At 38.1% G+C, this 23,388-nt stretch overlaps 1 protein-coding gene across 6 annotated transcripts in view; it reads right to left on the reverse strand.

Annotated features, from left to right (window-relative positions):
• Positions 1-17,639, reverse strand: part of ZDBF2 (zinc finger DBF-type containing 2) — a 31,939-nt gene extending 14,300 nt beyond the window's left edge. Inside the window, exons 1-5 of one of the 6 annotated variants that reach the window (XM_081813776.1) lie at positions 17,355-17,639; positions 12,662-12,714; positions 11,830-11,907; positions 10,503-10,607; positions 3,859-3,986 (exon numbers count right to left, since the gene is read on the reverse strand). In XM_081813776.1, coding sequence (XP_081669902.1) covers positions 3,859-3,986; positions 10,503-10,562 — 188 coding nt within the window. In that variant the 5' untranslated portion in view covers positions 10,563-10,607; positions 11,830-11,907; positions 12,662-12,714; positions 17,355-17,639. Of the gene's footprint in view, positions 1-3,858; positions 3,987-8,182; positions 8,570-10,502; positions 10,608-11,829; positions 11,908-12,661; positions 12,715-16,426; positions 17,002-17,036; positions 17,238-17,354 lie in introns of those variants that run through there. The other 5 variants (XM_031033134.2, XM_031033133.2, XM_081813777.1 and 2 more) reach the window with 5 other exon arrangements.
• Positions 17,640-23,388: the final 5,749 nt, after the last annotated feature.

A 23,388-nucleotide genomic window follows, 5' to 3' on the forward strand; every position in this document is an offset into this window, starting at 1 on the left:
TTAAAATAAATAAGTTTTTTAAAAATAGATTAACACCTAAAAAATACCTTTATTAAATATTTTTCAATTTGAGATGCTTCAATCATCTAAGAGAAATGTATACATGCGTCAGCCACATGCAACTTTTTTTAACATGTCATAAATATCATTATTTCTTCCCCATAAAAATTTATCACAATTAACACTAAAAGAACATTTTTTGGTATTTGTAAAATTAAAAAGTTAACCCAGATACTAGAATAATATGATAGGGCAAAAAAATTCCAGAAGGTTTCATACTTCTGAACTCTGATCAATAACACTGCAGTACAATCACCACTTTACCCTAGTTTTTCAGAACCCTGGAAGACCATCTCCATTTATTTGTCTTAAAGACTATCACAACATTCTCAAAATAAAATTAATCTTATAATGTTTGACAAGGAAAAGGAAGTAAGGCAGAATCATAAACCAAACAATTAGGCAAAATCCCAAAAAAGTTAGGAATCAGATCATCTAAATGCTTTGATTTGCATCTGTATTTGCATGTGGTTAAAATTAACAATGAAATCACAATCTATATTTCTACTCATTTTATTTTATTTTATTTTTTAAAGATTTTATTTATTTGACAGAAAGAGACACAGCGAGAGCAGGGACACAAGCAGAGGCAGTGGGAGAGGGAGAAGCAGGCTCCCCGCGGAGCAGGGATCCTGATGCGGGGCTTGATCCCAGGATGCTGGGATCATGACCTGAGCCGAAGGCAGAGGCTTAACAACTAAGCCACCCAGGTGTCCCAATATTTCTACTCATTTTAAACTAATTTCACAACAAAAAAGCCCTCTAAAAATCTCACCATTAAAGATTAAAAACCCTCTCTTTTATATAATTCTTGCGCTAAATTTTTGAAATCTATAAGTAAAACTTAAAAACTACATATCAAATCTATGAGGTGATCAAAATGGAAACCTCACACTTTTAAATCTTCCACTAAAAAAAGAATTAGTAGGCACAAATTAACTAAATGAGCACTTAATTCAGGAAGAAAGATAATCAAATTCCCCCCACCCAGGAAATTTGAGAAAATTAATTAGGAAAAAGAAAAACCAATAAACAGAAAACAAAAATAAAGCAAGAGCTGATTTTCAAGAAGGCTAAAATAACAGAAAAACCTACAATGTCTAGATAAGGGGGGGAGGGAAGAAATTTTTAAAAATAAACTCTACAATTTAGAATGTTTATAAACATAAATAATGTGTTAGCATGGGATTAAAAAAACTCAAGGTAAGAAAATGGAATTCAAAATCAGATATACTGATGGGAAAATAGATATAGATACACAAATACAGGAATTTAGTTTATGTTACAGGTGACATTTTTTTGTTTTTAAAGTAATCTCCACAACCAACATGAGGTTCAAACCCCCAACCAGGAGACCTAGGGTTGCATGCTCTACCCACTGAGCCAGCCAGGCGCCCTTACATGTGACATTTTATATCAGTGGAGATAATTAATATACTTTTACAAAAAAATAAGAAGTCCTACTTCACACCACATATGATAACATTAATTCCAGGAAGATTAAAAATATTTAAAAGCAGAAATAAGGACATGAAAAAAAAGACATGAAAGAAGCCATAAAGGAAAATTCCCTTACATATATTATGTCAAAATGTTTAATTTCTATATGGTAAAAGACAATACACACAGATGAAAGACATATGACAGATGTTGGGAAAATAATTATAACATATTTAAAATACAAGGGACTATTATCTACAAATACTGAATACAAATCCAAAATATATAAACAATTCAATAGAAAAACAGGCAACATCTACAAACAATTCATAAAATAAACATATGGCTAATAAACATATATAAAGAGATGTTCTATTTTACTCTCAAGTAAATAAAGGCTAATGAAGGGTACGCTTTTTTGGCCTATTATGTTATGGGGGGGAGGGAAGAAGTTGCTAATCCCAGTGTTAGTAAGAGTGACAGAAAAATGAGCACTCTCATAGACTACTGGTGTATATATATGTTATATAAATTGTATATAAATTGGCATTGCCTTCTAAGGAAGTGTCTCAAGAATTTTAAAGTTCCACACACAGCTTGAGCAACAAAATAAGTAAGAGTAAAGGATTAAAACCCACAGAAGACACAGCCATGAGTTTATAATGACATAAATAGATACTCGAATAAGTGAGGGAACAAGAAAGCTCTTCTTTATGAAGGCTAATTAATACACGTAATAACTGTTTCAGGGAAGAATCATCAATTAATGCTTACAATAAGTGCGTAGAAATAAGATGAGAAACAGCGTATTTATTTACATAGTCTCAAAGTACTTCTCCACAAGTCTTACTAATTATAATGGGGAAAAGAGTAACATTAATAGTAGAAAAGCCCCTTAATTAAGTGATCCAAGTTAACATCACCAGCCATGAGACATGACGACAACATGGGTCTCTTTAATACACTGAGAAGGGCACAACATCAATTATAATTTATTCTTGTTCCAAATGCATAACCTAAGTTTAATCATGAGAAAATGTCAGGCATACTCCAATCTGGGGACATCCTACAAAATAACTGGCCAGCAGTGTCTAAGGCTTGAAAGCAAAGACTGAGGAACTGATCCTGATTAAGGGTGTCTGAGGCGATGGGGCAACTAAATGCCATGTGTGATCCTGGACTGAATCCTGGTCCCAGAAAAAGGACATTAGTAAGACAACTAACAAAATCTGAATAAGGTCTATAAATAGTATGGCATCAATGTAATTTCACGGATTTGATCATTGTACTGTCATTATTTTAGATTTAACATTTGAAGAAGTCAGAGGAAAGTTATACAAGAATTTCTTGTACCAGTTTTGTGACTTCTCTGTAAGCCGGAAATTATTCCAAAATGAAAGGTTAAAAGATAAAAAATATTTTTTAAGGCTCAGAAACTTTAGCCCAGAAGTTCAAGTTCTAGGAATCTACACCACAAGAAATAGCTGCATGTACAAATATGTCTGTTGAAGCATTGCTTATACAAGCTATAAACTGGAAATTTATACTGACCCCAACATAATCTGTCTTTCCAACAGCTAAGAAAGAACATTTATTTTTTAAACTTTTTCCCCATTTAAACTTTTTCTCCATTTGCTAAATTCTGGGTTGTGACTTGCAAAGCAAAGCATTCAAAAAGTTTATCCTTTTTCTACTGCTGGTGCTTATCTCAACTATTCTGCACAGATATGCTAATAATCTGTTTTGCTTTATCTCATACAGCTGTAGCTGCAAACTTGCACATGGTTCTTAAACTAATCCTGTTTTTCTTTGACATAGGACATTAACTCTTAAATATTTTCAAAATATTTATTTTTATTAAAACAACCAAAACATTGATACAAGAAAAAGCTATCAAGACACCGACAGATCATTTAAAAGCCAGTTCTATTTGCTATCTCTTCGATTCAGTTAGCAAATAATTCAGTTAAGGTGGAACTGACTTAGTTTTTACTTACTCTGCTACAGTCACCAGCTGGTCTGTTCCTGATCTTTTAAAGGCTCTTTTTGCCCCCACCATTACCCCTGCTTAATCTTATGACATGCTTAGTAGAATACCTTAATGATGTATAACTATTTATTGACCTAAGACTTCTCTTTAGAAAAAAGCATGGTGTGGTCCCTATCTTTTAGAGTGAAATTTCTTATTTAAGCTAGAAAAGATTTTAAAATAGCAGCAAAGAGAAGTTACTAGGTAAAATTTCACTTCATATTCCTTAATGAAAAGATTCATTTTAAGAAGTACTAGAAAGTTCACACAAACATCGACTATAACATATAATAACTCTGTACTAACAGAATTCCGCTCAGCTACTTTACCTGCTTTCTTGAGAATGATATGGGTGGTGCCGGAGCACGTCCTGCAAGAAACGTTCCATCAAGCTAGTAGTGCCCATCCGCTGTCGATTCTGTGTGGTCAAGTATCTGTGCTGAGCACTGGACATATGCTATCAAAAAGAAAAAACACACTAAACAGTTTTAAACAGGTAATACTCATTAGTAGTGAGAGTTTCACAAATGGATTCATTTAGATATTCCTGGCAGAAGTATAAATTGATATAGTCTTTCTGCAAAGCAATTCTAAAATGTATATCTAAAAACCATAGAAGTATCTTTCCCTTGGATATAGTAATTACATTTCTCTAAATCTCTCCCTAAGGAAATCATCCTAAATGTGGATGCTTTATGCAAAAAAATGATGCTTATCACAGCATAACAACAAAAAACTGGAAATCTCCAAAGTGTCTAACAGTAAAATCTATAATATGACCTAAGATGTAATAACGAAACTATCTAAAATAATATGAAAAATTTTACATAACATAATGTTAGATAGTAAGAGAAAAATGGGGGATGCAAAAATCACATGTATGCTTTTACCTAAAACTGTGGTTTTAAAACATACAAACAAAAATAAAATAAAATAAAATGAAATGTACAGACAAATCAATGGAAGAAAATACACCAAAATCTTAAAAGCATTTACATCTGTGAGGTACATTTAAAAGTAATTTTAATTTTTTTCTTATAAATTCTTATAAATTCTTATATTTGTACCGAGCAAATATTTTTATAATAAAAATCTGTTCAAAGAGAGAAGAGGGCTGGATCACTGTATTTGCAAAAGTTGAAGATTAATACACAAAAAGTCTATCATTTCTCTTCAGAGATTACAAATCCTCACTTAAACAGAATTCTGGAGTAAATACACAGAATTTTTCTGTTTTGTAATTCTCTCCACAGAAACAGTTTGTGTTCACAAGTATTATTTAGTGACCTATCAAAAGGGATGGGAAAGAAGTCTAACATCTACTGAGCACCTATAACATATCAAACACAGTGCTATTCCATTCACGCAGTAATTTCATCGAATTTTCACTGAGTATAACTCTTGTCCCCATTTTGATATAAAGAAATGAAAGCACAAAGAATTGGAGTAAACTGCCTCAAGCTGGGTATCTAGCCAGTAACAATTAAGCCAGGGTTTCGATCTGCATCTACCTCTAAGCTTATCTTCCTTCCCTGTATCACGCTACTGCTAATGCCGTATTTCCAACACGAGTTCCTGACGATTTAGTAACATGTTTTCATTTAACAATACCCGGGGAAAGTCATACTTTAAATACCATAGTAAAGATGCCAAAAGAACTTAAACCAGGCTGCCAGCTCCTGACCGCTATTACAACTCCTGGAATTCTCTCCTTCCATGCTGACTTCAGGGGTCTACTCTGATGCTGCCTTAGCCCCAGTAACAGTCTGAATCATGACAGTCTCAAGATCCTCTGGCCTCAAAGCTCCCCACTGTCCAGTACCCTAGCCCACCTGTTTCATGAAGGGAACAAAGGTACAAGGAAACAAATAAAGGTTCAATTAAAATCCAACCTCTCTCTCTGCCTCAGTAAAAATTTTAAAAAGGCAACATGAATGGAGAATTTACACTGACACAAACCACAGAAAACACCACACTATATAGGCCAGAAGGTGTCAGTTTCTTTAAATTTCCTTAATTGACATTTACATAAAGGTAAGTGCAAAATCATATGTATAGCTCAATAAATTATCACAAAATAAACACATCCATAACCATCTATCCATGAAAAACTAATGAGCACTCAGAACCCTTCTAGTGTCCCAGACCAATCAAATATTCCTTTCCTCTTCCCCCAAATTAACTATAATCTAAATTTTAATATAGATTAGGTTTGAAAGTTTCTAAATTTAAGGGTAGTCATACAATGTATATGCTCTTTTACATTCATCTTCTTTCACTCCACATCTGTAATACTCACCCATATTAGCTGTAGTCTGTTCGCTTTAATTTCTGTATAGTATCCCATCGTATGAATATACCATATATTATTTATTCATTCCATTCTTGATGGACATTTGTGTCATTCGCAGCTCATGGCTGTTATAAATTATGCTGCAAAAAACTTTCTTCTATGTGACTTCTGGTGCCCACGTGCATACATTTTTGTTGAGTGTATTACTAAGGGTGGAACTTCTGGGTCATAAGGTTTGCATATGCTCAGCTTTAGTACCCTCTGTTGACTAGTCTTCCAAAGTTGCTGTATCAATTTGTACCCTCCCCAGCAATGTATCATAGTTCCCATTCCTCTCTCTCCTCGTCAACACTTGCCATTGTCAGTCTCTTTAATTTTAGCTACTGAAGAGGGGGGTTCATGTTATATCACTGTTGCTTTAATTTGCAATTTTTGTGATAGCTTTTCATTTTCCTGGCCACCTGGATATCTTCTTTTACGGTGTGTCCAAGTCTCTTCCTGTCTTTCAAGTGCATGTTTTTTTTTTTTTTAACGAACTACAGAGATTATTTATTCTGAACATGAGCTCTTCTTTCAATTATGTTTCAAGTATCATTCTCTGTGGCTTACCTTTTCACTTTCTTTTTTTTGGGTGGGGTGTTCATAAAGTTTATTTGTATGTGTGTGTGTGTGTTTTTTCCAGGAATAGTTACAAGGCACTTTTCTACTTTCTTAATCATCTCTCATTGCTTCCTAACTTAACTGCAGTCCAATTTACCAATTTTTTTTGTTGGTGCTTTCTGTTACCAGTTTAGGAAATCTCTCCCTACCTCAAATCACGGAGATTTTCTACTGATTTCTAGAAGCTTGATTGTTTTACCTACAATATTTACATCTACCATCTACCTGGAACTGACTTTTGTATCCAGGATGATTTAGTAATAGAGTTTCATTTCTTTTTCTCCATATGGATAGCCAATTGACCCAGTACCATTTACTGAAGAAAGTCCTGTCCTCACCATTCTTTAGTGCCACATTTGTCACAAATCAAATATCCACATGTCTGTTTCTGAAGTTTCTGGTTTATTTCCATAATCTTTCTAATTTTGCACCATTGTCTTAAAGACTGTAGTTTAGTAATAAATTTGGATAGCTATTACTTCTGACTTTGTTCTTCTTCTTCAAGATTATCCTGGTTCTTCTTAGCCTTTTGCATGTACATACGTATTTTTAGAATAGGCTTAATTTTCATTAAACTTAATTTTTCTGGAATTTTGTTTGGAATTTCATTGAATCAACATATATGTCTGGGGAGAAATGACATGTTTATAATACTGATTTTCTCAATCCATGAACATGGTATATCACACCAATTATTTTTCTTAAATTTCTCTCGATGTTTATACTTTTCTATATAAAAACCTTATACATATTTTGTTATATTTATTCCTGAAGAGTTGATGTTCTTTGATGCTGTTGTAAGCATTTTTTTAAATCTCATTTTCTGTGTGTCGTTGGATATAAAAATACAATTTCTTTTTTTTTTTTTTAAAGATTTTATTTATTTATTTGAGAGAGAGAATGAGAGAGAGAGAGCATGAGAGGGGGGAGGGTCAGAGGGAGAAGCAGACTCCCTGCCGAGCAGGGAGCCCAATGCAGGACTAGATCCTGGGATTCCAGGATCACTACCTGAGCCGAAGGCAGTCACTTAACCAACTGAGCCACCCAGGCACCCTAAAAATACAATTTCTTTTTATGTTGGCCCAAGAAACTTTTTAAACTCACCAAAAAAAATTTAAAAATAAAAAAACAAAAAATAAACTCACTTATCAATTCTAACAGTTTACCTAGATATCTTTAGGATTTTCTATGTCCACAATCACAGTGTGTACAAATAATGTTTTGTTTCTTTTTATCTAATCTTTGTCATTTTAATTTTTCTTTCCTTATTTCCCTGGCTAAATCTCCAATAAAATATTAAATATAGTTTAATTCCTAGCACCAAGTCTATTTTCACTTAATATTCTACTGGTATATTTGGATTTAATCTTTGTTTTTATTTTTAAATCTGTGTTTTATTATTCTTGCCTGTCCGATGCCCCTATTTCTCCTCTTTTTTGCCTTCTTGTGGATTGCTTTTTATTATTCCAAGTTTCCCCTTTCTGTTAACTTGGCAGTTAGTTATAGGCTAGGCTCTTTTTCTAGTCTATTAGTGGTAACAGATTATAACAAGCAGCCCTGACCTACCAAGATCTAAAATTACTTGTTACTTCTACTCTCTTCTTGAGCAAGGGCTTAACTTGATTTACTCTCTTTCCAGTTTCTCTGCCACTGTTGTGACTCCCTCCTACAAGATACTATTCATTTAGATTGCCTACCACTTTTCCATTGATCTTCATGCCTTCCCATCTCTCTGGGCTTCCAACTGGAATCATCTTCCTTCTATCTGAAGAACTCTTTTTAGGATTTCCTTCAGTAAGGGTCTGCTGCCGACAAATTCCCTTAATTTTTGTTTTCTGAAAATATTTCTATTTCACCTTTTTTTTTCAAGGATGTATTTCTTAAGCATAGAATTATAAGTTGGTAGTTGTATTCTGTCTTTTGGCTTCCATTGTTTCTGTTGAATATTCACCTAGATCTAGGCCCTGCATTTCTCTACTGCCTTAAAAGTTCTCCAAAGCCATGAAACTTATCCATTTCTTTATTTACTTAAGGCTTTATACTTAGCACAAATTATTCTGTCAACGGTCTTTTTTTAGGGGCGCCTGGGTGGCTCAGTCGTTAAGTGTGTGCCTTCAGCTCAGGTCATGATCCCAGGACCCTGGGATCGAGCCCCGCATCAAGCTCCCTGCTCTGTGGGAAGCCTGCTTCTCCCTCTCTCACTCCCCCTGCTTGTGTTCTCTCTCTCACTGTGTCTCTCTCTGTCAAATCAATAAATAAAATCTTTAAAAAAAAAAACAGTCTTTTTTAATGTCTGTTTAACGCATGAGTATCCAAATGTCTAAAAATTATTTTAAACCTTAAGAAAAAGTTAGACTGAATGCTTACTGAATAGAGCTTGCAGTTAAAGATTTAGTATGTTTTATTAACATCAAAAGTTCAGCAAATAATCTTCCAGTCAAGTGATGCTATAATTTATCAATCGTGATAGAAACACTAAAGAGAGCTTTGAGATTTATTACCTGCTGCCTCATGTTTATAACCAGCATTAGAAAGTATTTTTTTTGTAAAAAGGCAGAGATGTAGAAATCACAACAATAAAAACTTTTCCTTAGTATGAATTTAAATGACTGTTGACAAACAAATACCACTAAATAGCTGAATTTTTATGTATTACAACTGGTCTTAGATATCACTTATGATAAAACAGTTTAGCACTAACAGGACTAGAGCTTCATTATATTACTACTTCACCTATGACACAATTCTCAGCTTAGACCCTGAAGGAAACCTTGAGACTTTTCCAAGTTAACAATCCCGGTCAGAAGACTACAGCTACTATTACCATGATTACTTATTTGAAAATGTCTATATACAATGCTTCACAAACTCTTCCAACAAAAAGGAGCACTACTCAATTCATTCTATGAAGCTCAATACCAAAACCAAAGACATCACAAGAAAAGAAAGATACAAACAATATCCCTTATGAATACAGATGTAAAAATCCTCCACAAAATGCTGGCAAACCAAATCCAGCAACATACAGAAGGATTAAACACCATGACCAAGTGGGATTTAGCCCAGGGATGCAAAATTGGTTTAAGAGCTAAAACTCAAATCAATATAATTGCTACAGACTGAATTGTGCCCCCCCCACCCCATTCATACGTTGAAGTTCTAACTCCCAATGTGACTGTCTTTGGAGACAGGGCTTTTAGGAAGTAATTAAAATCACAATATATTAAAAAAAAAAAACTAACTGGAAATGAACCAAAGACCTAAATGTAAGAACAAAAACTATAAAAATTCTTAGAGGAAAATACGAGGCATAAATCTTCATGACCTCGGATTAGGCAATCTTTTATGACACCAAAAACACAAGCAACAATAGGAGGGAAAAAAAGCTACATTTAACTACAGCAAAACTTAAAAGATTTGTGTGTGAAAGCATAAACTTCAAAGTCCTTCCCTTATTCTATAATGTCTTATAGAATAAAATCCTCTGAATTCTTCACCTCTGACTTAACACCTGCCCTCCACCTGACCAGCACCGAAGCCCCAGCCCCGTTGGCTGCTGGCTTTTGGTTAGCATGCTAACCACCCCTCTGCCTTGGGGTCTCTGTCTTTGTTCTCTCTTCCTGCTACCTAGAAATTCCTCCCCCAGAAATAAAGCAAGCCTGGACCCCACACTTCATTCAAATCTCAACTCAAATGTCACTTCCTTCACCTCACCTGGCCACCCTATCTAAAACTGCACTCTCTTCTCTCTTTTATTTTCCTCATAACATTTATCCCAATCTGACATATCCTGTACTAAAACGCATATGACTGTTTATTTTCTGTCTTACCACACTACAGAGTAAGCTTCATGAAAAAAGGGACCTGGACTGGCTCATAGTCATATCCTGAGAACCTTAAACAGTGTCTACCAACGAGAAGGTTCACAACATGATCTGTTCAGTGGATGAAAAAATGAATTTAATTTATTAAATAAACGAGGGCTTCTGAGGTATAAACACATTGTCAGGACGCTCTCACCTGTTCCAGGTTGTTATAGCGCACGCAGCAGTAGCTGCAGTATCCTTGTCTGTTCTGCATGGTGAATAACCCAAGTCAGGTGGCTACTGGCCTGGAATACTCAAACTGAAAAAAAAGAGAAATGGTAAAAACACAATCATTCCTTACTACCATGAGGAAAACAGCTTTGATAAGATCAGAGAACAGAAATGCATTCCTCAGTCCGACCCCCTCTTCTTTCTAATAATTATGAAATTAGATAAGGCTGCCATGAGCTGCTGAATCCATCGGTGACCCTGGAGTAGATAGGAGAACTGTGCATCTTCTCTCTCTTTTTTTTTTTTAAGATTTGTTTAGGGGCGCCTGGGTGGCTCAGTTGGTTAAGCGACTGCCTTCGGCTCAGGTCATGATCCTGGAGTCCCTGGATCGAGTCCCGCATCGGGCTCCCTGCTCAGCGGGGGGTCTGCTTCTCCCTCTGACCCTTCCCCTCTCATGCTCTCTGTCTCTCATTCTCTCTCTCACAAAAAAAAAAAAAAAAGATTTGTTTATTTATTTGACAGAGAGAGAGCAAGCACAAGCAGGGGGAGCGGCAGAGGGAGAAACAGACTCCAGTGTTACACCTAACGTCTAATTCTGTCATGAGAATAAAGATACCACATGCACTTTCTGCTTAATCCAAAAAAAGGCAGATTTTAAAATAAATTATCTGACAGAGTTGCTAAAAATCAAAGTAACAACTAATTCGTGTCTGAAACACAAGACACTTCTCTTCTGACAACCACATAAACCAAATTAAATATGAGGAATTTTTTCCAATCGGTGAAATGAGATTTCTCTACAAATAAAAAAGTTTCCAAGTTCCTACCCCCTTAAAACTATAATCCTTCAACATTACATACTGCAGTGGTTCACAAGCCAGGCTGAATATCAAAATCATTCCCCAAAATTCTGATTTAGCAGGGCTGAGAAAGAGCCTAGAATTCAGAATTTTTTTAATTCCCCAAGTAACTTTGATACACAGCCAATTTATTCACTGACACAAAGTGTTTACAATTAACGATTATTTTAAGTAATAAATCAATACAATTTCAGTTTTTTGGCTGTGTTTTGTTAAAGTACAAACAGAATTGTAAGAAATAATTTCATCAAGTTTTAATTCTAGTTATTTTAAACATTCGTGTCTGTTGGAGAATATGTAACAGAATGATCCTATAATGTGTTGAGTATTTCTGATAAGATGATCCCGCAACACAAAAAGTTTACTCATTAAAATCAACCTTTAAAATGAAATCACAGCCTTGAAATCAGTGAAAACAGTAAATCAAATGCTACCATAACATTCACTTACCTGTTACGTCTTATTATGAGAAACTCTGACTTTCTGACTTCCACACTTACGGGGAAAATAAATCAATTAAACCAGCCTCTGAAAGAGAGAATATATATTAAAAAAAAAAAATGACTTCCTTAAATTCTGGTCTTTTTTCCATTATTTTACTTCATTTATTAACCTGAAGCAACAAAATGAAACAAGCTTTAGTTGTCTTATAGATATGGCAATTTTCGAGCTGAGAGAACCCTAGCACTTAAACCTGAACTTTGAAAATCATAAAATAACAAACTTTTTAGTGCTTTAATTCAAAATATATTTAAGACAATCATTGAATCAAAGGCAAAATTGAAGTATGAGTCTAATATCACACACACACAAAATTGAACTCCTTTAAATTATTTTTTGATCTTCAACACTTACAGCCTTCAATTCCCATTTTTATTTCCCATTCCCATTCCGCATTATCCGACATTTCTATGACATTTCTATCATCTTGTGTCACATACGTGCCATTATGACAATGAGCTACAATGATTCAGGAGCACCCGATGGGCATTTTTAAAACTTTACATGCTAGGAACCCCACCTGAAAAACCTACTGAATCAAAATCGCCTGGCGGGGAGCCAGGCACATGCATATTTAAAATGCTCTAAGGTGATTCTGAGATAGGCTGAAGCAATTACATAAGTCATCATTTTTTATGTACTAATAAAATTCTTACTTAATAAAGAGATCATTTCTTTGGGGTCTGGGATTATATTACTTTTCATGACCCAATGGGTCTTTTAATACCAATTCTTAATTCTACTGGTACCTGGTATTTTCATACAGTAACAAATCACCTACCTTGAGCAGGAAAGGGCAGGTATTACATCAGCTGTATTAGTCCTGGCAAACATCTGTAAATTAAAGCAATTTAAAAAAAAGATAAGCCCCCTAAGTATCTACCATTGGCCAAGTAAGTACCCCCCCCCAGTCATAGATAAGTTTGAAAAATAACTCAATTATGTTTCAATGGGAGAAAAAAAGATTAACTCTTGAACACAAAGGACTTTACATACTATGACTCACTGAATCCCACATGATCTCCTAAGATGCTCTGGAGCAGAGTAACCCATATAACCCACCATCATATAATTCACATCTCTGGGTTCCGGGAACAAACAGCTACAAAAGAATAAACTGGGTCTCTGGTAAGGTTAAGAACAAAGATGCTATAACCCCCATGAGAAATGTTCATGGGAAATGTGTGAAAGAAATATTTACATGAAATTAACGTTGGGTCCTGGACTAACCCTCAGCTCCTATGTTAGTTTCAATGAAAAAACACTGTCAATTCTTTATCATCTCTCTGTATCAATAAAGCCAAATTATCCATTTTTTTAATTCTTCCACATTGTTGTTGGCAGTGTTGCCCCTTACCCAGAACCGCTGGTTAACAAAAAATTCCAATACTTAGATTCAGAAGAGCCAGTGACAGCATTGTATTATCAAATAAATATTTAGTGCCTACCCTGTGCAGAGTTCCATGCTAGAAGCTTTAAAGGATAGAAATAGATAAGCTTTCTTGCTCTCAAGAAGTTTAAAATGGCATTAGGAAATGAATGCAAAAACACCAGGTGGTATCTGAGAAATGTACAAATAGTAAGTGCCAAAATGTCACAGTGGATATGGTTTTTTAACCGGACATTGGAAAATGGGTAGGATTTGCTTAAACAAAGATCAGGAAAAAATATTCCAAGTAACAAAGAAGCAAAAGCACACAAGCAAGAAAGAGAAGGTACATTTAGAGACAGTAAACTGACAAGTTCAGCTGGAGCTAAGATTTCATTTAAAATTTAAGGGGCAATAAAGCAAGAAAAGCAGATTCAGTTTCAACATGATTGTATTTAAAAGAAAACTTGAGAATTTAGAATACATATTTAGGCAGTGTGGGTATTTTTTTGGAAAGCAGTATATGCAGAGAGCTTTAAGAAAATTCTGGAACAGAATTTAAGAAAATTCTGGGACAATGATTCTTCCCTCTTCAAAGGAGCTTTTCACAGGGTAAGTTAAAATATTCAGCATTATTTTCTAGAATACTGGAGAATGAGTTAATATCCAAATCATCCAAATTCAAAGGATCAGTATTAGAGCAAAGACTTAGGCTCATTTATGCTTGCAAATTAGGAAAACACACGTTAATTTTTTTAAGAAATTACTTTTATTAATTTTTATTATGAAAAATTTTTTGATGGTACAATTATAAAAATAAAGAGCATGAAAGTCAGTCATAATCCCACTACCCGCCATTAATATTCATCATATATTCTTTGTTCTAAACATGTTTTTACAAAAATGGAATGGTATTATACAGTCTATTCTATAGCCTCCTCTCTCACTTAACCGTATGCGATGAGCACCTCTATATATTATATATAATTCCAAAACAGAATCTTTAATGATTGCATAGTATTTTACCCGTGTAAGACAAAAGCCCTCTTTTCTGACAAGATAAAAGCTAGCAGTCGGTGAGTTAACGATTTAAAAATTAGTAAGATGATTTTAAAAATACATACATCATCAATATTTTGTCTAACCTAAAATATACAAATGTATATATGTTTGACTTAAGGTCAAGTTAAGCTTTTTTGTTTCACTGAGGTTTTTTGTGGATAGGACAGCTAGAGTTCCCAGTCATATTTTTTTCATATTTTCATAAACCACATCATAATTTACCATCAACGAGTTTTCACTTTGGTTCCTCTAAAATAGAACAAGAACTTAAAGACATTTCTAAAACTGAGAGCAGTATTATGATTAACATTTAAGATTTCCCCCAACCTTTTACAGTTGTCACACCCAATTAAGTACTCTTACAATGGCGTTTTTTTCTTTTTTTTTTTTTGAGTGCAAAGGATTCAATTTATTTTTTATAAAAATAATAAGGCTATACTAAAAGATAATGCTTACATTCTATTTCATTGATTTATGAAACACTTAAAACTGCATAAACCGATCGGGGGCCGTGAACAAAGACCTCTGAACTCCCTGAGATGACTTCAACACAAATGTCTCAAAATTGCATACATTTTTTTCTTTTTGGACTATTTCTTGCACACCTGAGATCTGTACCCACTGCAGAGATAAACACACTATTGAAATGAGTTCAGAATTGTAGTGTGTGTTTCCCAAGCTGACTGCGGTATTTTGAAGTAAGAGCTAACAAAAATCCAGAATCCCTATGGGAAATATTTTTCAACCACCTAACAAGAGAGACACCAACTTAATATTAAACTTAAAAAGACAACAGAAAGCCTTTTGGTTTATTGAATAAGATCATCTAAATCACCTGTCTAGCTATAGGAAGACAATTGGGGAGCAATCACAAAACAACGGCCAAATGAAATAAAAAGACCCTTTTAATTCAGGGTCCCTTTCCTTACAACATTAACTCATTTTCAACTTCCCACTTGTTTGGATTATCCATCTTATGCATCTGGTGGCAAGCATTATCCTGGACCCTCTATTCAGTCTTAATAAAATAGTAATGGCTAAATTTCAGTGAATACTTAAACTGGGCTAGGTACTATGTCAACAGTTTCATACGCATTATCCCATCTGAACAGCAAACAGCCTTATGAAATTGGTGTCCCAGGAACTCCTACCTTACAAATCAGGAAACTGAGGTTTAGAGAGCAGCAGTATCTTGTTCCAGGTCACACACCAATAAACTGTGTAGCGGGGATTTGACCCTAGGTCAATCTGAGCAGTTTATGCTCTTAACCTCTTAACTTCCATAAAACGCTTCCTCTCTGTATTTTCAAGAATGCTAATTGACTGTTTTAATATTACATGAAAACAAATAATTAGGAATCTAATTTGCTGCAATAAACACTGTCACATATTCCAAAGAAAAGAGTAAAGATAACATTTAGCTTAATTGCATCATTGCTCCCATTCTGAGATGAGTGCTGACAGTACCTTGGATTAGGGACTTTCAAACTTAATTAGCATGGCACAGAGGAAGCAATACATTTTATATCACAACCCAGCATACACACGCAGTCACACATGCAACGCCACCCTCACACGCATGCACCCCACACACGCAGCAGCCCTCCCCCCACCCCCCCCACACACAGAAACGCAGTTAAAACAAAGCTTACAAAATATCCTCGCTACATGTAATGCATTCTGGTATTTTCTATGCCATCTTACTTCGTTAATTTCAAGTGCTAGCTATGACCCACAAAATTAATTTCACAATTCACTAATGGATGAAAACTGCAATCTGAAAAAAACACTGCCTCACATTATTAAGCAGAACAAACAATATTTACAGAAGATGGCTGTTACCCTGAATTCAGCTTTTTTTTAATCCAATATCTTCGCCATTGCGGTGATACTTTGTCAAATCTCTAACGAGTTCTACTAAGGTTGGCCAGTGGCCAAGGCGCAGGGAGAAGAAAATTCTTGCCTTCCAGGCTTTGGGTCCAAATCAGTGCAAGTTAAGAAGGCAGTGGAAAGATGTTTATGCACTGATACAGAAAATAGCCACAGCGCATTAAGCAAAAAAGGCAGATTACATTAGTATCCCCCTTTATGTAACACGAATATGCGTTTACGTACCCCAAATTGTTAATACTGACTCCCTTGAGGATGAAATTGCTATGGGCTTTTTCAGTGGGTTTTTTGTTTGTTTGTTTGCTTGTTTCCCTGATCGTATATCACTACTGTAAGACAAATTAAATACAATTCCATTCTGGGGATAAAAAACGTTTTAGTTCCTTGAGAGCCAGCATCTCGTTATGCATTTCTTCCCCGCCCTGCCAAAATCATCGCGACGGATAATGCTAGGAGCTGCAAAGGGCCTTCTCGGGAGCACGTAATAACGACGGCGTAATCTGCCCAGATTTACACAACTGTTGCGCGACAATAGTAAAACGACCGTTAACACAAAAATCTAACGCTTCCAAAATAAATTCCAATCGCCAGAGACTGATAAAGGCCTAGGTCTGGGGACAGCTGGACACAGCGCAGGACATGGGGGGAAGGGGATTTGTGGACAGGTGGCTCCGGATCTCGGCCCCACAGGTGCCCCCGCAAGTCCTCGCGGGTACAAAGCCGCAAATCCGACCTCCGCGGGCAGCCCCCTCCCCATCGCCCAGCCCAAGGCCTCGTCCGCGGGCCCCTCCGACCCAGGGCCCCCGACAGAAGCACAAGGCAGCCTGCGCCCCACCTCCACCCCACGCTCCAGCCACCTCGATCCGGGCCCGGAGACGCCGGCCCCGCTCCCGCAGGAGGTGCAGAAAGGGAGTGGGGAGACGAGACGCCGAGGAGGACCTGCGAGGCGGATGCAGGAGCCGGGCGAGCGGTCCGGCCGTCCCTCGGGAGGAAGAAGGCGCCCGGGGCGCGAGGCGAGCAGGCCCCACCCCCGGCCGCGCGCACGGAGCCCGCGGGCGTCGCCCCGGCTGCGCGCCGCCTCGGCTCGGCCCGCCCCGCCCGCGCCCCCGCCCGCGCCCGCGCCCTCCGCGGGGCTCTGCGGCGCGGTTCTCACCTCCGCGGAGGCCTCCCGGATTCTTTCCGGGCCTGGGCGCCGGCCGAGGACCGGTGGGCGCGCTCCCTTCCTATTCCGGTTCCATGGCGGTGCCCGGACCCCCGGGCCGTCCAGGGCCCCGCGGCCGCCCGCTGCCTGCCGCCCGCAGCCCGCGGAGCCAGACAGTGGAGCCCCCGGCCTCTCCCGCCGGTGCGAGAGGAGAAGCGAAGTGCGAGCGTCACTCGCAAGCCCCGGGCCCCGAGTCACGACTCAGCCCACGTAGACATCCACCGGGAGCGTAGCGCTGCAGTCCTGATTGAGCTTTGACGTCAGGGAAGGTGCGAAAAACAGGGCCCCTTCTGACGCAGGAGCCGCGCACCGCCCCCTGCCCACCCCCGCCCCCGGCGCCGGAGCCCCCTTCCTCCCGCCCCCACCCTCCCCTCCCCGAGATCTTTTAAAGCGAACACTTCCTCCGGGGTCAGGGCCCCACTCGGGAGCTTGTAAAAATCAAACCTGTTCTAACCAACCAAAAGGACTGGGCTCACAGCGGACTCGGGACGCGAGACAGTCACCGAGGTTTTAGCATTTGAGGGCCCAGAGAGCCATTGCTTGCCAATTCCCAGCAACATAGGAACCGGAGAAAAGAAAATGCGGCTGAGAGGGCTCGGCGTTTGCGCCGTTCGCGTGTGTTTGCCGCAGTGAGCTGCCGCTAACAAAAGCTGCTGTTTAATGAGCGCTTACTTTGTGCTAGGCACTGTGTTTCAGGTTTATGTCTATGTTCTTGCACTTCATGCTCGGGGCAAGCCTTTGGAGGACCTGACTAGAAATCCTACTATTCCCTTTCGACAAAGGAGAAAACTGAGGCTTAAGGAGGTTAGGTATTGAAAGACCTCCCCTGCACATGAAAGGGTTACGAATATTAACCAAAATCCCCTCAGTCATTCAATGGTATTCTGTACCACCCACTTCGAACATGGTGCTGTGCAAAATCAGCTGACTGTAATGGGCGACACAAACCTGAATCGATTAAAATCTGTGATAAGGCAAATAATCGTCCCTAAAATGGAGGGAGCCTCCGATGGGAGAGCTTCTGTTTTAGGTAAAAATAATCTTAGAATGAGCTACCTTGTTCTTTGGCTATTGTAATTATCATTACATTTTTTATTTTGATAAGCTTAGGGACTTTGTCCCGTTTTTTAAAATTCTCCATTGCTTTTGCAGCCATAGTTTCCATTCTTTGTGTATTACTCCGCTCTTGCCTCGCCCAGGACATCTCTCTGCGATTTTAAACCTGGGCTATTGCAACTATTTGGTTTATACCCCTATTTAGATTTTTTAACACACCAAAAAAAAATACTGATTTCTTCTAAGGCAAGCTTTTTCCACATCCCAGTCTTGGAAATGGTGAAGGAAAACCTATTATACATTAACCCAGCCGCCATGACATAATGTATTTCACAAATGCGAAGACACACATTTTTCACACTTTTCACATCTCAGAAATCAGGGTGCATTTTCCAAACTGGTCTCTTAATAGTACTGGCCAGGTGGCTGTATCAGCCTAGTTGTCATCATCTCCACATGCAGAAACTTGGATGTAGCTTTTCACATTGTCCTTATTTCCACTGAGTTAAGTGCATTGTTTAATAAAACCCACAACCCTAAGAGGAGGAAATTAACAGGCATAGGAGTCTCTTAAACTTGAAGAGAGCTTTTCCTAGGAAAAAAGAACAGACTTTCCTAGGACCAAAAGAGATTTCCTTCAGCACATAAAAAAGAGATGGGACTGGCCAAAAAGAGCTTAGACTTCTGAGAGACCTGAGTTACTCACCAAGTACATGAGTTCTTAATGCATTTTGGAAACCTACATCTGAACACTTAAATAAGCCTAACACACACACACACACACACACAAAGTGAAATGACTTAGGTATTATTTCTGATGGTATGGTTTGTCAATTACAACCCCTCTAAGTTTTGGTCAAAAAAAAATCATCCAAGAAGGAAAATGAGTCCTGTATATTACTGGGAAACCACCCATTGACCTCTTCTGGTTAGATCAGAAAATACCAGCATCGAAACCTGAGGAATAGGATCAGCTCCTTGGGGAAAAAAAAAAAAATCCTAGATTCAATAGTAGAGCACTCTTTTAAGACTTGATGCATCACCAACACTTCTGGTGGCACCGAAGACAATACTGTATGGAAAACCATAGGCATCAACAACTGATTCAAAAAGTGACTTAGAAAAGTTGGGTTCCAGGGGCACCTGGGTGGCTCAGTTGGTTAAGCGGCTGCTTTTGGCTCAGGTCATGATCCCAGGGTCCTAGGATCCAGCCGCATTGGGCTCCCAGCTCAGTGGAGAGTCTGCTTCTCCCTTTCCCTCTGCCTCTCCCCCTGCTTGTGTTCTCTCTCTCTCTCTCTCAAATAAATAAATAAATCTTTATTAAAAAATAAAAATAAATTTTAAAAAGTTGGGCTCTGAATGCAAAGAAGTTTTTGAAATCCCTTAACCAATCTTACTTATATTTCCCTTTATATGCATGCACAAGATTGGTACATACCAAATCTAAGTCTGAAAGGGCTATTTCACTACATAGGAAATAAAAATACTAAATTATAAAAAATCAACGTGCTTTAGTTGACAGCATTTTTTTTAAGCATGATACTATCATATAAAATTCAAGGAAGTATCATCCTACATCAGATTAGCAGTCCTTCCAGACTAGATTTCTGGCTACTGGCAATGGGTAGTTTTCTGGCAGAGCTTAATTATCTATAAGGTTAAGCTTTAAAATTTTTCAGTTCCCCACAATTTTATTAACCCATTACAGATCTAAACCCGATCAGCAAATACTTATTTAAAGGACACTAAAGGGGCGCTTGGGTGGCTCAGTTGGTTAAGCGGTCATGATCTCAGGGTCCTGGGATCCCGCCGGCATCCGATTCCCTGCTGGGTGGGGAGCCTGCTTCTCCCTCTCCCTCTGCTGCTCCCCCTGCTTGTGCTCTCTCTGTCAAATAAATAAAATCTTATAAATAAATAAATAATAAATGAAGACACTAAAAATCAAGGTTGGGTTTGTATGTACCCCATTCCTTCTCCAGGGAGAAGAAGGATCCTATATATGTGCTCTTTCACATTCTTTCTTAAAAGGATGAATAAAAACTGTTATTTCATGTCAGAAATCATTCCGATACTGCCTGTGTTTTGTAAGCTGTTTAAGCTAACATTAGGCTAACGTCTTAAGGAAAAAGGGAAAACCTAGATCTCATTCCTGAATCATAAAAGAATTTAGATTCTCAGTTTAGAGTTTGGTTTATTTTTCCCAAAATTTCTCTTACTGCACATCTACCTATTTATAGTCAGGTGATATCATTATGAAGCTTTTACCTATCATTAGCCTGGGCTTTTTTTTTTTTAAAAGTAGGCTCCACCCCCAGCCTCGGGCTTAAGCTCAAGACCCTGAGATCAAGAGTCTCATGCTCTCTTGACTAAGCCAGGCAGGCGCCCCTAGCCTGGCATTTTTTATAAAAAGTATATAAAGAGTATGATGTCATCTTTTATAGAAAAGGATTCATTCATATGCCCCTTCCAAATCATAATTTAAAAATTAATAAGAATGATCACAAAATATCTCTATTCACTTTGTCTTGTTCTTGATTCTTCCCTGTAAAATAGTCCCCATCTTTGACAAAAATTTCATTTGAAAGGTAGAAGGCAGGATGGGAGTTAGAACAAGAAGAAACAAAGAGGTTCTTGAAAAAGGAATACAAGTGAAAGTGTGTAGCTTAGAGTTGCAGGGATATATGGTGGATACACGGAGCCTGGCGGTGGATCTCAGTGTGGGGAGAAGAGTGCAGGGAGAGATCATGCAGATGAGTTAAATCCTCATCCATCATACAAGAATTTAATAATGGCTGAAATCGGCAAAGTACTACAGAGTAATATAAAACTTTTTTTTAAAGATTTATTTATTTATTTGAGAGAGAGAACACAAGCAGGAGGGACAGAAAGAGAGAATCCCAAGCAAACTCTCGTGAAATCGAGCCCTGTGTCGGGCTTATGCTCCGAACTCTGTGCTGAGCATGAGCCCGACACAGGGCTGCATCTCACGACCCTGAGTTCACGACCTGAGCTGAAACCAAAGCGTCAGATGCCCAACCGACTGCACCACCCAGGCATCCCGATATGTGTCTATTTTTAACTAAACATACAGATGATCCACCAGAACTAAAGACAATAAAACATTTTTTAATAGTTGCTTCTGTTTGTCAGGAGCAAAGGAGTGGCAGCAGGACAGGTGACCACAGCTCCAATATCATCATGGGTTCCCCCACATCAACTTAAAATTATGTGCAATGAGATCGAACTTCTTTGTTATACTCTTCCCATTCTATTCTTGCTTCAATCTAATCAAACCAACTCCTTCCCACTTTTACATTCTGTGGGTACACCTTAATACATCTTTATATAAAGACATCAATAGGGCAGAGTTTGACACAGTTTTTTCTTTTTTATTTATTTTATTATTTTTTAAGGTTTTATTTATTCATTTGAGAGAGAGAGAGAATATGAAGCAGACTCCCTGTGGAGCACAGAGCCCGACTCGGGGGGCTCCACCTCACAACCACAAGATCATGACCTGAACTGAAACCAAGAGTCAGCCGTTCAACTGATAATTATAAAAAAATTTACTCTTTATTTACTAAAAATATTATAAAAAATAATTACTATTGGCTTTTATAAGATGAAGTCATCAATACGAGAACTGTATTTTTGAGCCTTTCCCTCTATTTAAACTCCCAATTGTTGGGACACCTGGGTGGCTCAGTCAGTCAAGCATTTGCCTTTGATCCAGGTCACAATCTCGGGGTCCTGGGATGGAGCCCCATATCGGGTTCCCTGCTCAGAAGGGACTCTGCTTCTCCCCCTTGCTCTGCCCCTCCCTGCTTGTGTGCTCTCTCTCTCTCTATCTCACAAGTAAAATCTTTAAAAAACCCTCCCAATTGTTTTCATTGGTCGACTTGCAACAATATAGAATTATTCCATTTAAATATAGTTGCTATAAGGACAAATGTAGGAGCTAATATGAATTCCCTAGACCCTGTTTTTAAAACTTAATTGATGACACTCAAACACTATTTAGGAAGAGTTCTGGAATATATTAGGTGAAAACAGAAAAGCATAATACATTTTTGTGTAAGAAATGGAGAACTTGGGATACAAATTTATAATTATATTTCCACAAAATAACTCTGAAATGAAACTCAGGAAATAATCAGTTATGGCAAAAACGAGGAGGTGAGAAACAGGGAGGGTGAAGGTGGGGAGAGTGACATTTGTCACCCTGTACTTATCATGTTATGGTTTATGAGTCTTCTGAATTTTTTCCACTTAAAACAGCAGCTAGATAAAAATTCAAACTGAGAGACATTAGACAGAGGAGAAACAAAGTTTGGATGATGGGCTCTGGAGCAGGACCCTGGCCTGAGGACAGGAGGAAGTTTGTATTCTTAGAAACATCATCTACACTGTTTGCAACTAAATGGACTTCAGGATCCCTTCTGGGTGACTAGACAGTGAGAAGCAAACTGAAGTCAAAACTGGAGTCATTTTTTTTTCTTCAAAATCTGAGGGGCTGCTTGCCACCTGAACCTGGGTCCGCCTAAACAATTTTACTTCAAGCCACCACGGGCCTGAGAACAGAGAGACCATCCGCCACCTGACAGCCCTGCGTGGCTTCCTGGCATCAAAATAGATAAGCCAGGCTACAGAGGACTTACTGACTTCTCGGAAAGAATTTTGGCTCGCTGCTGGAGAGGACCTCACTGCAGGAGGCATGGCCCCTGCCGGCACACGAGTGTGCAGCTCAAAGTGACCTCACCTCCTGCTCAAGCTCTTATTCAAAATTATCCCTTGGACTCAGCCCAGTTGCCTCGCTCCACACTTATGCCATCCTCCCGGACTCCTGACCCTGAACTTCTCCAGGATTGTTTGCAACAGTGTCACCCACCGAATGTCTATTTCTGGGAGCTGGCGGTTCGCTTCACCTAGG

This window comes from Leptonychotes weddellii, chromosome 3 (assembly GCF_054177405.1).
Source record: "Leptonychotes weddellii isolate Sample4059 chromosome 3, ASM5417740v2, whole genome shotgun sequence".
In the NCBI taxonomy this organism is placed as follows: Eukaryota; Metazoa; Chordata; class Mammalia; order Carnivora; family Phocidae; genus Leptonychotes; species Leptonychotes weddellii.